Source organism: Leopardus geoffroyi, chromosome B3, assembly GCF_018350155.1.
Source record: "Leopardus geoffroyi isolate Oge1 chromosome B3, O.geoffroyi_Oge1_pat1.0, whole genome shotgun sequence".
NCBI classification, from domain to species: domain Eukaryota; kingdom Metazoa; phylum Chordata; class Mammalia; order Carnivora; family Felidae; genus Leopardus; species Leopardus geoffroyi.
The window spans coordinates 102,731,892-102,749,012 of record NC_059337.1 but is presented as its reverse complement, the minus strand read 5'-3'; the positions used below and the strand labels follow the sequence as shown (position 1 = coordinate 102,749,012).

The window sequence follows — 17,121 nt, the reverse complement described above, 5'->3', positions numbered from 1 at the left end:
CCCAGTCCTGCCCGGTCCCAGAGGAAGGTTAAGGGGAGGCGTCAGCTCACCTGCGCCGGGACGGAAAGGACAGGGTGGCCGAGCCCGGCGGGCGCGACCAGGCGAGGCAACTCCCGCCCAGGGCCCGACTTCCTCACCGGCCGCGGGTCCCGGAGGTGAGAGAGCCGGTCCAGTGCCTCCTTACGGCCTATCTGTGATCTCCTGAGCTCTAGCCCGGACCGGGGACCCGGCTGCCACCCGCCGGCCCGCCCGACCTTCCGCGGCCCGCGGGGGCGCTCAGCGCCCGGCCCGTGCACTAGCTGAGGCCGGCCCGGGAGGAGGCGCGGGCCGCGGGGCCCCTGCCCCAGACGCGCCGGACGCGCTGCGAGCCCGGGACCCGCGGGCGGCGCCCCCGCCCCCACCCGCCCCGCTCCCCGGGAGCGCAGGCAGGCGGCGGGAGGGGGCGGGGAGCGGCCACGGTGGCCGCAGCCGCCGGACCCCGACCGCGCTACCCTCACGCCAAGCCCCACCGCGGCCCGGACCCACCTGCGCTCCTGCCCCGGTCGGGGCCTGGCCCGGGGCTGCACACCCCGATGCGGCGGCAGCAGGAGGCCTGGCTCACTCCCCACCGCTGAGGCGGACCGAGCGCCCAGCACGGCGCGGCGGAGCCCAACGCTCGCCCCGAAACCCATTTGTTTGGCTAAAACGGAGTGACGTCACGCGCCGGCCCAATCGACGGTTGGCCAGGGGAGGGGCTGCGGTACCAGGGGGTTGCAGCGACCCCTGCCGGGTATTCTGCGGTACTTCGGACGCTGGGAAAGGGAAAAGTGGGGAACTTAAAAAGGGTGAAGAATCTGCGAGCCCCCAAGTGGTGGGAAAGAGTGAAAGCTGGAGTACGAGCTGTAGCGAAAGGAATCAAACCCTCAGGCTAGCTAGCCGGAATGTTAGAAACGCCAGTGTTCAGTCCGTAGACTTGACCAGTTTATCAGCACTCATGGCTGGAGCTACAAACGGTATTAGTTACTATTAGACTTGGGTTCCAATTTTGATTCTGCTACCAGCTTGGAAGACTGGATTTTCAGAATTCGCATTTGTAAAAAGAGAGTCCCTTCTATCATCCGTTTCCATGCAAATCATGGCAGGAACACCTATCTGCACATAAACTTTCAAGGTTAACAATCTCAAAATGTGGTCTGTAGAAGTTTAAGGAACTGCAAAGAAATACAGAATAGGTTTTTAATACTTTATTATTTAGTACTTTGAAATCAGAGTGCCAGTAAGGAAACTTTTCATACCCAGGCTTTAAAATGATGATCGATTTTATTGTAAAAATAATTTTAACTGTATTATAAAACATGAGGACAATAAAGAAAAACTCCTTCACACAAACACAGCCACTCTCAGCATCTGGTGTATTTTCCTTTAGACTTTTTGTCCCATGCATATTTATTTTACAATGCTATGATCATAGAGTACCCACAGTTTTGGGTCCTCTTTTTTCATGTGTATATGTATTTTTCATATTTCATACACTTCATAAGTATTTTAACAGCTAAATTCTATTTTAGTGGACATGGAAAATTTACTGAATTAATTTTCCATTCTTCGACGTATTCCCTTCTCTTCTTACCATTACAAAGAGCCCACAGGACATTCTCATGAATGTAGATTCTTAAAGACGAATACCATGAAATGGAACCACTAGGTGAAAGTGTATTAACACATTTATAGTTACTAATACAAACTGCCAAAATGAGTTTTTAGGGGTGCCTGGGTGGCTCAGTTAAGTGTCAACTTTGGCTCAGGTCATGATCTCATGGCTCCTGAGTTCCACCTGAGAGGCTCTGTACAGTTCGGAGCCTGGAGCCTGCTTCGGATTCTGGGTCTCCCTCTCTCTCTCTGCCCCTTCCCTGCTTACGCTCTGTCTCTCTATGTCTCAAAAAAATAAACATTAAAAAAATTTTTAATTTTTTAAAGGCAGTACCAAGTTATACTTAATTTAGCAGCTTTGATTTTAGCCAGCCCTTTAAAAAGTAGCTTATCCAATTATAAAGCTACTCTGGTAAAATGCATATTATGAGATCTTAAATACCAAAAAGTAACAAAAAAATCAAAAGAATAAGGAAAATAAATATTTCCCATGATCTCACCACCAAGAAATAATCACTTAACTTCTCCATCTAGGCCTTTATCTATATACATAATTTTAATAAAAATGGGGGCAGGAGCACCTGGGTGGTTCAGTCGGTTAAGCATCAGACTCTTGATTTTTGTTCAGGTCATGATCTCAACAGTTCATGGGATCAAGCCCTATGTCAGGCTCTGTGCTGACAGTGTGGAGCCTGCTTGGAATTCTCTCTCTCTCTCTCTCTCTCTCTTTCTCTCTTTCTCCCCCTCCCCTGCTTGCATGCATGCACTCTTTCTCTCAAAATAAATAAATATTTTTATAAATTGGGAAGGGAATCATACTGTACATATTGACATCAAACTGTCTGATTTAATATCTGATTGGTATTAGCTCAATATATCATGATCATTTGAAACTTCTCTGTGTCATATTTGACTCAAAGTTGTAAAACTTCAATCCATCCTTTCAGGTTCATCTCAAACACTGTCCTCTTTAAAACCTCTTGATTCCGGGGCGCCTGGGTGGCGCAGTCGGTTAAGCGTCCGACTTCAGCCAGGTCACGATCTCGCGGTCCGCGAGTTCGAGCCCCGCGTCGGGCTCTGGGCTGACGGCTTGGAGCCTGGAGCCTGCTTCCGATTCTGTGTCTCCCTCTCTCTCTGCCCCTCCCCCGTTCATGCTCTGTCTCTCTCTGTCCCAAAAATAAATAAACGTTGAAAAAAAAAATTTAAAAAAAACAAAAAAAAAAAACAACAAAAAAACCTCTTGATTCCTTACAGGAATCAAAAAAATGGATTCCCCCCATTTTTTTCCTCTTTCCTTACAGCCTTTATTTTACTCCACACACATCTCACATGTGTGTATTTTATACCTCTGCTACATTCTAAACTGCTAGAGTACAAGGATTATATCCTAGTATCCATTAAAAGATCTTGCACTTGATATTGCTTAAATGTTTAGTGGATAATTATAACCATGTTAATCTGTACTTTTCTCATGATGGTAGATAAGCATGATCTCCATTTTATAATAGTGTTTACTGCAGTTCATTAATATCCAACATTTATTGCATTTACAATGTTTGATCCAGACACTATTCTGTATATCACATACATTCTTTCATTTAATCAGAAAAACACCTCTGTGAGGTGAGTACTATTGTTATTATAGATGAGGAAACTAAGGTTTGAAGACTTAAACCACTTGACCAGGATTGCACCGGTGGTATAGCGCCAAACTTAGCAAAGACTCTAGCATTTTCACCATGTCACTGTACTGTTCGAGGAATTTCAGATAAGTTAAAGACATTGTAACTACAAAGCACAACAGAGATATCATTAAACTGAAATGACAATGGTTTCCATATGGAAAGCACATCTTCATTGTCAAAAGTCCCATTAGAGTCTAGGTGGCCCAATTCAATGTTTCTCAAACTGCTTTTTTCCTTAATACATTGTAAACTGATGGTTTTGTAAAATACAATAAAACTAGAAAACAAGAAATTTAAAATTAAAAAAGACAAAAGCCCAAATTCTCATTATTAAACTCAACACACATAAAATCACTCTATCAAATTGCTAGTAAAGTTTCTAAAACTCTTTCTCTCCATTTCTGTTCTTATGGCAGACTAGTTCTAAAGCTGGCCAGTGGGCCACACTTTGAATGGCACTACTTTAAGAGAAATAAGGTGAGGAGGCGGTGAAACCATTTTAGGCAAGTCTTTCCCTTGATTCTATTTCTCCATGTACACAATGGGAATGATCCCCACAAAACAAAGCCACTGGAGCCAGTGCAGTGTATTAGGCTATAGACCCTGTAACAGGTTCTGAGGAGGGCGCTCCCCAAAAAGGCATCAGTGTAGCACAGTGAGGCTGCAGGACTGAGAAGGAGCTGAAAGAGGAGCAAGATTAAGGTGGCCTGACATGGCACAGCAACAGCAAAGTCCTAAATATATACAGTATACAACTGTGGTTATTCCATCAATGACTAAACAATCATTTCATGGGTGCCTGGGTGGCTCAGTTGGTTTAGTGTCCAACTTCGGCTCAGGTCATGATCTTGCAGTTCATGGGTTTGAACCCCATGTCAAGCTCTGTGCTGACAGTGCAGAGCCTGGAGCCTGCTTCAGATTCTGTCTCTCCCTCTCTCTCTGCCCCTCCCCCACTCACGCTCTGTCTCTCTCTCTCTCTCTTTCTTTCAAAAATAGACAAACATTTAAAAAGAAACGTAAAAAACTTATCTCACACCAGCAAACATACTGAATCAAACAATCGTTTGTATAGACATGGTTTCGTTACTCCTCTGCTCAGAATAAAATCTAAGAACCTTCCACTTATTCCTTAATAAGCTCACTCCTACCTCCAAAGGAAAAATACCATCTCATTTTCCTCCACACCCCAAACTCTTGATCCTTAACCTACATCCTCCACTGCAATGAAAAGGAAAGCAAGAGAAAGGGTCCAGTAGACTGCATCTAGGCTCATCCTTACTGCAGAACTAGGTCACTGGGTGTGAAAATGTCTTTCCCTACTAACTATTATTATGAAGCTTAAATAAGAAAAAAGAAGTGTGGCACAAAAACAGACACTCAGATCAATGAACAGAATAGAGAACCCAGAAATGGACCCACAAACGTATGGTCAATTAATCTTTGACAAAGCAGGAAAGAATGGAATAAAGACAGTCTCTTCAGCAAGTGCTGCTAGGAAAACTGGACAGTAACATGCAGAAAAATGAACCTGGACCACTTTCTTACACCACACACAAAAATAAACTCAAAATGGGTAAAAGACCTAAATGTAAGACAGAAAGCCATCAGAATCCTCGAGGAGAAAGTAGGCAAAAACCTCTTTGATCTTGGCCACAGCAACTTCTTAATACGTCTCCAGAGGCAAGGGAAACAAAAGCAAAAATGAACTATTGGGACCTCATCAAAATAAAAAGCTTCTGCACAGCGAAGGAAACAATCAGCAAAACTAAAAGGCAACTGATAGAATGGGAGAATATATTTGCAAACGATATATCAGATAAAGGGTTAGCATCCAAAATCTGTAAAGAACTCATCAAACTCAACACCCAAAAAACAAATACTCCAGTGAAGAAATGGGCAAAAGACATGAATAGACACTTCTCCAAAGAAGACATCCAGATGGACAGCCAACACATGAAAAAATGCTCAACATCACTCATCAGCAGGGAAATACAAATCAAAACCACAAGGAGATATCACCTCACACCTGTCAGAATGACTAATATTAGCAACTCAGGCAACAACAGATGTTGGCAAGGATGCAGAGAAAGAGGATCTCTTTTGCACTGCTGGTGGGAATGCAAACTGGTGCAGCCACTCTGGAAAACAGGATGGAGATTCCTCAAAAAATTAAAAATAGAACTACCCTACAACCCAGCAATTGCACTACTAGGTATTTATCCAAGGGATACAAGTATGCTGTTTTGAAGGGGCACATGCACCCCCATGTTTATAGCAGCACTATCAACAATAGCCAAAGTATGGAAAGAGCCCAAATGTCCATTGATGGATGAATGGATAAAGAAGATGTGGTGTATATATATATATATATATATATATATATATATATATATACAACGGACTATTACTCGGCAATCAGAAAGAATGAAATCTTGCTATTTGCAACTACATGGATGGAACTGGAGGGTATTATGCTAAGCGAAATTAGAGAAAGACAAATATCATACGACTTCACTCATACGAGGACTTTAAGACACAGAACAGATGAACACAGGGAAGGGAAGCTAAAATAATATAAAAACAGGGAGGGGGACAAAACATAAGAGACTCTTAAATATGGAGAACAGAGGGTTACTGGAGGGGTTGTGGTGGGGGGGAATGGGCTAAATGGGTAAGGGACATTAAGGAATCTACTCCTAAAACCATTGTTACACTATATGCTAACTTGGATGTAAATTTTAAAAATTAAATTAAAAATTTTTTTAAAAAGAAAAAAGAAGTGAAAAAGCTTTCAAGTTTACCAAGTTAAAGGCACACACTTCAAGAGGTCTAGAAAAAGTCATTGGAAGCCCTGAGCCCCAACACATGTATGTAGTATGATGGTGGCGATGGGAGGCTGGGCAGAGGCTACTCAGCCATGAGAAATAACTTCATTCATCATAAATAGAAGAACAAAACTAAAGAGACACAGAAGGAGAAAGGCAGTAAACCTCCAACAGATATGAGTATATCTCACAACTGAGATGTGGGTTGTGAGGGACATGAAGCCGAATAAGTATTAAAATCAGAAAATCATAGTTCTTATCCTTTTCTTGGATCTGTGGCACCACAAAAATCTGCTAAAAGCTAAAAACCAAGAGACTCTCTTCACGGGGGGTGGGCGGAAGAGAGGTGGAATAAAGGATATATTGATAGTTACACAGATAATTTTTTAAATAATTTTAATTTCTTCAAAAAAGTCCTTTAGATTCACTGACTTTATGGTGACTTGCATGCTTATACAAGGGAATAAAAGAAATGCAGGGTGATGACTGACAGCCTCCTCCAGTGAAATGCCATGGCAAAACCCAGTCAAGGTCCCGAGATCTCCTTTCCCTGTATATTATCCTTAGAAGCTCACACTGTTTTCAGTGCCCTTTGACCTTTCAGATGATGGTTTCTACAACACCAACCCAATGGTCCAAAACAATTTCCATATGTATCCTACTTTTTTTTTTTTTGAGAGAGAGAGAGAGAGAGAGACAGGGTGCAAGTGAGTGAGGATGGAGAGAGAGAGAGAGAGGGAGGGAGAAAGAGAGGAGAGGAGAGGATCCCACGAGGGGTAGAAAGAGAAAAGCAGGGCTCACCTGAAGTGGGGCTTGAGCTAACCCAATGCAGGACTCGAATTCATGAACCATGAGATTATGACCTGAGCCCAAGTCAGATGCTTAACCAACTGAGCCACCCAGGCACCCCATATGTATCCCACTTATTGATGCACATAAAAGAGGCAATCCCTCCCAAACTCTTCACATTCTGATTATCATAATTAACACTTGGGTAGATTTAATACCAGGCCATAATGGTTTCCAAGTCCCTTCTTAATGTTTGCCTTTTTACTAGAAATCTAAACCTAAGCAACAATGTCCATTCCTGATGCTCCTCTATTTAAAATCTCTATGTAGGACTTCCAGTAGTGGTGGTTCAAGCTGCCAAGGCAAGCTGGGTCAAAGTCAGAGTGGTGGTCAGGGCCCTGGAGGGGCAAGAAAGGATGACAAGGACAAGAAAAAAAAGTACCAACTAGAGTGGAGAAAAGAAGAAAACAAAGGGACCAAATGCTGCCAGCAAGCTGTCACTGGTGACACCTCACACTCAGCGTCACTTAAAATTACTGAAGTTAGACCATCTTCTCATGAAGAATGAATTCATTAGAAATCAGAAACAAATGAAGACTTTAGAAGAAAAGCAAAAGGGGGGGAAGGTCAAAGGTGGATGATCTGAGGGGGACCCCTATGTTGGTAAGAATGTTTGAAGAGATCGTTGATGACAATCATGCCATAGTGTCTGCATCTGTGGGCTTAAAACACTACATCAGCATTCTTTCCTTTGTAGACAAGGATCTGCTGGAACCAGGCTGCTCAGTCCTGCTCAACCACAAGGTGCATACCATCATAGGTGTGCTCATGGATGACGTGGGTCCCTTGGCTCATGGCCCCCCTAGGAGGTAGAAGGTAGAAAAGGCCTCCCAGGAAACCTATGCTGATATTGGGGGGTTGGACAACCGAATCCAGGAAATTAAGGAATCTGTGGAGCTTCCTCTCACTCATCCTGAATGTTATGAAGAGATGGGTATAAAGCTCCCAAAGAGGGTCATTCTCTATGGTCCACCTGGCACAGGTAAAACCTTATTAGCCAAAGCAGTAGCAAACCAAATCTCAGCCACTTTGTTAAGAGTGGTTGGCTCTGAACTTATTCAGAAGTACCTAGGTGATGGACCCAAACTCGTTTGGGAATTGTTTCAAGTTGCACAAGAACATGCACAATCCATCATATTTATTGATGAAATTGATGCCATTGGAACAAAAATATATGACTCAAATTGCAGGGGTAAGAGAGAAATTCAATGAACAATGTTGGATTGGTTGAGCCAGTAGAAGGATTTGATTCAAGGGGTGACATGAAAGTTATCATGGCCACAAACTGAATAGAAACTTTGGATCCAGCCCTTATCAGACCAGGCTGCATCGACTGGAAAACTGAGTTCCCCCTGCCCGATGAAAAGACTAAGAAGCGCATCTTTCAGATCCACACAAGCAGGATGATGCTGGCCAATGATGTAACCCTGGACGACTTGATCATGGCTAAAGATGACCTCTCTGGGGCTGACATCAAGGCAATCTGTACAGAAGCTGGTCTGATGGCCTTGAGAGAGCGTAGAATGAAAGTAACAAATGAAGACTTCAAAAAATCTAAAGAAGATGTTCTTTATAAAAAAACAAGAAGGCACCCCTAAGGGGCTCTATCTGTAGTGAACACATTTGCCTTCAAGGAAGTGGTTGGGAGTATCCCAATTCCTCAGAGGGATGAGGTTGGGGGAGTTGCCCAGAGGAACCCATGTTCCAGTTGATCTTTCTTAGCAGAATCTCCTGTGATCTTTTTGAGCATGATGTGTAGGATGCCCACCAGACTGCCTTCATCTGTTGGTTGCTCTCTCCCCAATAAAGCGAGCCCCTTCTCAAAAAAAAAAAACTAAACTAAACTAAATAAAATAAAATAAAATAAAATAAAATAAAATAAAATATCTATGTATTCCATGGAATCCAAGTACTGAAGTTCAGCAGGAAACAATGAAAGCATTTCGTTAGCTCCTCTATCAAGTCAGGCAATCTCTGTTCCATCTCAGGGCCTTTGGGTCTACTCATCCCTCAGCCTAGAAGGTTCCTCTCCCTTCTCTGCAACTGGTTAACCCTGACACAATCTTAAGTATTGGCTTAAAGTCTCCACAGAGCACTGGAGATGCCAGAATTTATGTTTAGGAAGGACTTTGGAGGAAAAGGGAAGTACACTGAGGAACTTTTTGCCTAGCAAGTCCGGTTTTTACTTAGATTTTATTTTCATTTAGGGTGACATGGGAGGTGGCTAAAGCCTCTTCAAACCAGAACTTCCCTACTCATCCTTTCACAAAATTTTGTAACAGTAATCACTTTATTTGTTTGTTAGTTTTGAGAGAGAGGGAGAGAGAGAGAGAGCGCGCGCTACCTAGGGAGAAGGGCAGAGGGACAGAGGGAGAGAAAGAATTTTAAGCAGGCTCCACACTTGGTGCAGAGCTGGACGCAGGGCTTGATCCTATAACCCTGGGATCATGACCTGAGCCGAAATCAAGAGTCAGATGCTCAATCAACTGAGCCACCAGGGTGCCTACTTTTTTATTTATTATAACCTCCTGCAGAGGAGCACTTCAAAAGAATGGAGAGTAAGCTTTATTCATTACTATATCCTAATGCCAAGCCCTGTGCCTAACACCCAGAAGTTACTCATTAAGTAATGGTTAAGTGATTTCTTTTTAAATCCTAGAAATATTTTTCTGCAAGGGCAGCAGTGATCTATATTAAGAATGGTTTAATTCCTACAGTTATGAAGAGGTTTTTGGAAATGAGGCAGAAAAAAATAGAGGGATCTTACTGCTCCCAGAAGAATTTTCCTAGTGGGATTTTCCCCAGGAGATGTTCTCTCCACAGCCAATGGAGTAAGATGAAAAGGAATGGTCCAAAAAAGGCCATAGACCTAGATCCTGAAGACACTCATGTGGGAACATCAGGTTTAAAGCCAGATGTTGGGGCTTCTTAGAGACCCAGGAGGCCTAAGTTGTGCTGGAGAGACTAGAAGCCAAGTAGCAATGCTGCCTTAAGAAATGGAAAGGGAAAAAAAATCATAAAAGGAGAATAAAGGTTTGCATATCCCACAAATTATTATAGCACAGGAGTAAAACTCAGCTGAAAATCATGCTACATTCCAAGTACAAAACCACAACAGGCAAAAGGGAAGCAGTTCATCACACACACACACACACACACACACACACACACACACACACACACACACACCATTCCCAAGTCCATTCTTCTTCCTGATCTTACCATAAAATCAGAACTCTTTCCTACAGCCCATTATATAATCAGACAGGTCCCCTTCCTCAATCTATCTCCATTCTCCCCCTTGTCTTGGCTGAAATGTTACTTCCTCAAAGAGCTTTCTCTCTAACTCTCTAATGCAGTATTTCAGTCTTGTCACTTTCCTTCATAGTATTCATGCCTGGCACACAAAAGATCCTCAATAGGTGGCTTTAGAATTAATTTAAACGATGGGGCGCCTGGGTGGCGCAGTCGGTTAAGCGTCCGACTTCAGCCAGGTCACGATCTCGCGGTCCGTGAGTTCGAGCCCCGCGTCAGGCTCTGGGCTGATGGCTCGGAGCCTGGAGCCTGTTTCTGATTCTGTGTCTCCCTCTCTCTCTGCCCCTCCCCCGTTCATGCTCTGTCTCTCTCTGTCTCAAAAATAAATAAACGTTAAAAAAAAAAATTTTTTTAAATAGAATTAATTTAAACGTTCACACTTTTTCGTACCAAATGATTTAATCCAGGATGCAAGTGTTCATCACCAATGGATGACAAATAAAAATTATAAGAGTAGAAAGTCTTAAACATTAGATATAGGACCTGAGTTATGGCAGAATCTTAGGTAATACTGCAAGAACATGACAAAAGTAGGAACATCTAAATCCTGTAGAATACAACCAACAAACCAATCATAATTTTGGTGCTTCAACACAAATTATCCCTGGTTATATTTTCTAGATTACCAATTGGCTATAAGGATATTTATATTATCCACTTGGCATTTAGACAGGAACTAGCATTCTTTGAGTAATATCAGATAACTCATTTTTATATCTTTCATATTTTCACTAAGTCCCTGATCTGTTTGTTGAAAAATGACAAGAAAAAATCGGGGGGTGAGGGAATGGGGCTCCTTATCCACTGACTGCCTCTCAAATAACAATTTCCTTTTTCTTCCTTGTTAACAGAATCCTGATCTCAGACCTTCTTTGTGCTTCAGGGTTGGTGAGCCCAGACCCATGGAGTAAGTTATGATTGACCTAAGTCAGTGGTTCTCAGTGGGGTGATTGATTGACTTTGTTTCCCAGGGTATATTCAGCAGTGTCTGGAGACATTGCTGATTGTCACATCTTGGGAGAAGTGCTATTGGCATCTAGTAGGGAGAGACGAGAGATGCTGGTCAACATTCTACAATGTACAGTTCACTAGTCCCCCCAGACAAAGAATTATTTCTTCCAAAACACCAATCGTACCAAGGTCAAGAGATGTTGCTCTCAGGTAATCAGTGTGGTCCCAATCTCCTTGGTCAGTGATGTATTCAAGCATGGGTCTGTGATGCAAATCTAGCTAATAAAATACAATGGGAAATCTACTAAGATACTTCTGGAACGGCTTTTTCTTACCATTAAAGGAAGATATTCATATTCTGTTGAAATGCATTACTTTCCTAAGTAGAACCATATTTACAAACAATGAAAGAGAAACATACAAAAAGAAACAGTCCCTCCCATGGCTAGATGTCATTGCATCTGTACATGGTGTCTGGTACTGTGATTGCAGTCTTGGGATCATGACAGTTATTAGCTGAAGAGAGCATAAGAGGATGGCCAAGCAAAAAGGTAGAAGTAACCTGCATCTTTGATGTCATCATTGCACCTCTGACTTAACCTTGAGCCTTCTTGTTATATGAGATAATCAATTCTATTACTACTTAAGTTATTTATTTCATAGGACTTTCTAAAAACATTAGAAAGTAGCTGAAAATATCTTCATACAAATATAAATATCCATTTTCATATATATATATATATATATATATTTTTTTTTTTTAATGTTTGTTTATTTTTGAGAGGGACAGAGGCAGAATGCAAGTGGGTTAGGGGCCGAGAGAGAGGGAGACCCAGAATCCAAAGCAGGCTCCAGGCTCCAAGCTGTCAGCACAGAGTCTGACACGGGGTTCGAACCCACGAGCTGTGAGATCATGACCTGAACCAATGTTGGACACTCAACCAACTGAGCCACCCAGGTGCCCCTATATTTTTTTCATATGTATTTGCATATCTATAGATAGATAGATAGATAGATAGATAGATAGATAGATAGATAGATAGATTTGGGGAGGTTGTATAGGAAATAAAATGGAAAGGTGGAGACACTAACCTACTTGTTTGGTAGCAAGCTCAACAATAGTCTGATAATAAAATAATTTTGTTTTGCTACGCTCCCAGAATAATCTTAAACTAATGATATCAGAAGTTGATAAAAATTGGTGGGAACAGAATCTTTGTTAATGCATGAGTTTGTATTCTTTATATAAAGGAATAGAAACTCATGTGACATTTTGAACTCTTTAAGAAAATGGAATTTTCCAATCATTGAAATTTAATTTGAGGGAGCCTGTCTGCAAAAGACTAGCCAGTCTGTCCTTATTCTTCCTAAGTTCTACACACCTAATTCACATGCACCTGCTATAGGAAAAAAGAGACTGCCTGGCTAAAATAACCTAGTTACATCAGCTTGCTAAAATGGTCCAAGGGAGAGATTTTGCTCAGAAATGAGTTCTTTAAAAAAGCCACCAACTTATTCTGCAGTTTTAGGATTTGCTGACATTTTCTACCAAGTATAGCTATGCTTTTAATACCTACTCTTGTTTGAAATATCAAAGACACTTTTCAAAAAGTACAGAGCTCAGCTACCAGCATTTCCTTGAAAAAATCATTTGTTTTATCAATTAAATAGTATACTCAAACCAGATTTTCCTTGGAAACGTATACAGTGGTTTGGCTTCTTTTGAATGCCCACTGTATGGGTTCTGTCACACCTCTCCACAGTTAACGGTTACTCTAACAGAAGCCCACTGATTTCTCACCACCCCTTCTTGCCTCTTTCTGAGACTGCTGAGCTATGTGTAATTTTTTGTGTGTGCCTTCAGCAAGACACCTTCAGCAAGATCTGAAGAGTAATACATACACATATTATTAAAGTAAATTGAGCCTGTTTTGTCCTTTTCCTAGATGTCCCTCCAATAGAGCCAAAGTGTGTTTTCAAAGTGGTAGAGTAATGGCCTTATAAAAGGAAGGGGCATGTGAGTGTCCCTGCTTGTCCAGAGCTACTCCAGAGCCAGCATTTTCACACTAAGATTACATGCTCCTTAAGGCTCCATTGCTCCCATGGCTTTCGCCATCTGTTACCTTTACTGTTGCTGAACTTCCCTAGGTTTCTGTATGCTTTCCTTCCCTCTTTGGTCTCTGCCCCTACTGTAACCTCCCATATTTCTTGACTTTCTTACCAAACAGCTTGACTTTTATAGTCACCACTACTAAAGAGAAGACTCCTCTTGGTAAGACTCCCCTTGAGCCACACATACTATCACTGAAGTCTCTGTGTACTGAATGTAGATTTGAATCCTTTCTTCTTTTTTTTTTTTAATGTTTATTTACTTATTTTGAGAGAGAAAGGGAGCATGCAGGGGAGGGGCAGAGAGAGAGAGAGAGAGAGAGAGAGAGAGAGAATGAATCCCAAGCAGGCTCTGAACTGCCAGCACAGAGCCTGACGTGGGGCTTGAACCAATAAACCATGAGATTATGACCTGAGCATGAGTCAGACGCTCAACTGGCTGAGCCACCCAGGCGTCCTAGAATCCTATCCCTTTCTGAGTCATCTTCATTCTTTGCTACTCCAACGCTACTTTTGCATGGCACCATGCAGTTATCTTTTTTTACACTTGTAGTAGCAGCAAAGCTGTAAACCTCCACTCTGAATAAAACCAATGTGTGATTGATATGTGTGGTAACAGTCCTGTTCTTAAGTTCATTAAATACTTCTCAAAAACGTCGTAAGTATGTTTTCACATATGTGTTATTCTGTATGTTGACCTATCTGATTCCCAGTTTCCTGCTTTGAGGAGGAAGTTGTGCTCCGATAACAGAGGCCCTATTGGGACATCACAGGAAAAAAAAAAAATGTGTTTCAAGCTTCAAAATTATTGGCTAAGCCTCTCTTTCTTCAAAGGCTATACAAAGCATAAAATGAATGAAATTGGTAATTTTCATTTTTTACGTTTCCACCATTGCTATCAAGCTGTCCAGAGAAAAGGCAAGCCGTGGTTCACACAAACATATTATCCACCTACTACAATATCATCGCCCCTATGACTTCTTCCCTAAAAGTAAACAAAATTAATCATCCCTATCATGTATGATCTCATGGTGCCTTGTTCCACTTTTTCTATTGCACTTTAGACATTTTAATGTAATTTATTAATAGAGCTTGCCTTCTCCCTCTGTGAGCTCCTTAAGGCCACATACTACGGATTTATTGAATCAGAGAATAGATGAATGATCTGTGAGAACAATTTCATTTACTACATCAAAATATTCAGAGGGAAAATTTTTTTCATTAAGTGCAATGATATTTGAGCTGCCAAACTTGTCAATTTTAATAAGTGGAACTAATTTAAAGCGAATGGCCCTCTTCAATGGTCAGAGCTCTGTGGTCCTTCCCCAAGCAGTGAACTAGTCTTTGTGGCTGGAAAGAGTGAATCTTGCTGGCCTTTCCAAAGGCTCACGTTTTCCTCAATACCCTCTCAAAAGTGAAATGACTTATAGGTTCTCTCTAGAGAGCCTGGTGTCTTAAGTTAACCCATTGGGCCTTATCCTGGACTGGACTGCAATTTGTACACTGCTGTCAAAGGTAAATGATGTTAATCTTAAAATTATTAAATTACATTAATGTGTTTTTAGTTGGTTCCACACTCTCCAGAACTGAACACAAAGAAAGCACAGAAACATATGGTTAACCTATTACAGAGCAGTACCACTGAATGACGAAGCACAGAGGCTCCTAGCATCCAAGGCACATATAAGGAGAAACCCACATGATTCCATTATGTGTCTTTAATGGAGCTGTGGCAAAGCCACTGTCTATGGCCACCCTTACAAGTACCCAATTCTTTGACCCCTATGCTTCACACAAAATAAATTCCAAACATATTGTTACTCTGTTTACTCAGCAAAGCTCTAAACAAAAAGCTGAATAACAATTAAAGTGTTTTTTTTTTAATTTTTAATTTTTTTTTTTTAACGTTTTTATTTTATTTTTGAGACAGAGAGAGACAGAGCATGAACGGGGGAGGGTCAGAGAGAGAGAGAGACACAGAATCTGAAACAGGCTCCAGGCTCTGAGCTGTCAGCCCAGAGCCCAACGCAGGGCTCAAACTCACGGACCGTGAGATCATGACCTGAGCCGAAGTCGGATGCTTAACCGACCAAGCCACCCAGGCGCCCCGACAATTAAAATGTTTTATTTTGCCTAGGTTTTAAAGTCTTGTGGGAAAAAAAAAAAAAGGGAACCACTTATTTAAAACAAGTTAGTACCAGAGACCTATGTCTAAAGCAGCATCCATCATCAAGAAACCATTCTGTGATAATTATTAGATACCCAATGGTAAGGAGAGTGAATAACAGCCAAGTATACTCAGGAGGGATTTCCAGCTGTGAAATGCCTGTAGCTCTGTGTAAGGCAGTCTCTGTGTATGGCAATCTTTTCCCATACTGTTTTTACTTGCCTCAGGGAGAGAGGTCCCAGAAGATAAGAATTCAGGACTTGATGAGGTCGGTTTGTTTTTCCTTAAATAATTATTAAGGTAATACCTAAAGGTCTGTTTCACAATAAACAGATCAAAGTCTGCTCAAAGTTTAGTGGTTCCGAACCTTGGCTACACATTAAAAAGCTTTGAAAAGTAGGATGTCAGGTATCACCCCAACTAACTAAATCAGAATCTCTGGGAGGAAGAGCCCAGGCATTTGTGATTCTGATGCACAAGGAAGGTTAAGAATCACCTCCTGGGTGCCTAGGTGGCTTAGTCGGTTAAGTGTCCGACTTTGACTCAGGTCATGATCTCACAGTTCATGGTTTAGAGCCCCACGTTGGGCTTTGTGCTGACAGCTCAGGGCCTGGAGCCTGCTTCAGATTCTGTGTCTTCCTCTCTTTCTGCCCATCCCCTGCTCATGCTCTGTCTCTCTCTCTCTCTAAAATAAAATAAACATTAAAAATCTCTCAAGGAACTCCCCCCTCAAATATCCACTAAATTAACTGAAGAAGATAATTGATGCATTTAAAGATCATATTAGAAGTCTCCAAATGAGTGTCATTGCCTTTAGAAAAAAACACTTAAAGGGAAAGGTCAAAGCTCTGGCAGAAATTTCTTTCTGAGTTGTATCAAGAAAAAGAAATTAATTTTCGCTAAATAGCCGATATGGAGAGAATTTACCCTGCAAAGATAGAGGAGAACCTTTTTAAAATATATATTTAATTTCTTTTTAATTTTAAGTAGGCTCTATACCCAACATGGGGCTTGAACTCACAACCCTGAGATCAAGAATCGTACCCTCCATCAATTGAGCCTGTCAAGCACCCCAAGAGGAGAGCCTTTTTAAAGCAGATGTGAAGATCACCCATGTGTGTGAAGAGTGGAACACCTATAAAATAGAAACAAAAATTCTGCCAGAAAAATTCAAAAGAATTTCTGATTATTATCAAAGCTAGTTTGTTTCCCCATGAAAGAAAGGCTCATGATAATCGTTGCTGGGAGTTCTGTTGGCTGAGATAAATCTTGATAATTTACGAAGAGAAAATACATGCATTGAGACATTTGGGGAAAGATCCTTATTTTCCTTACATTCCAAATGAGATCATTGGCAGAGGCCTGAGAGGATCACTAGGGAATCCTCTGGATGGCCAGACTCCTTAGGAAAAAGGACCATCTGTGATGTGGGCATCCAGAGTCAAATGTCCTATGTGGACCACATGATACTCCCACGAGGTCAGGATCCCAGAAAAGGGGTCCCTCCATCAGGCCAATTCCATCCATACAGACCCCCTCCAGGGGCAAGACAGAACTCGTCCTGGTGCTGTTCACACTGACACAGGTTCAG

The 17,121-nt window shown here is 41.8% G+C and overlaps 1 protein-coding gene, 1 long non-coding RNA gene and 1 pseudogene across 5 annotated transcripts in view; 2 read left to right on the top strand and 1 right to left on the bottom strand.

Moving 5' to 3' along the window:
* FBXO34 (F-box protein 34) overlaps positions 1-828 on the bottom strand; it is an 88,062-nt gene extending 87,234 nt beyond the window's left edge. For 2 of the 4 annotated variants that reach the window (XM_045451041.1, XM_045451044.1), the window contains exon 1: positions 51-150. Coding sequence is in view for 1 of the 4 variants with exons in the window: in XM_045451040.1 (XP_045306996.1) it covers positions 526-671 (146 nt within the window). In the remaining 3 variants the exon portion in view is untranslated. Of the gene's footprint in view, positions 1-50; positions 151-525 lie in introns of those variants that run through there. The other 2 variants (XM_045451040.1, XM_045451042.1) reach the window with 2 other exon arrangements.
* The window catches only part of LOC123583878, a 50,745-nt gene continuing 33,668 nt past the window's right edge, over positions 45-17,121 (top strand). The window contains exons 1-2 of the long non-coding RNA XR_006705020.1: positions 45-155; positions 11,155-11,210. This is a non-coding gene — a long non-coding RNA (uncharacterized LOC123583878). The remainder of the gene's footprint in view (positions 156-11,154; positions 11,211-17,121) is intronic.
* LOC123583876 lies at positions 7,013-8,796 on the top strand (annotated as a pseudogene).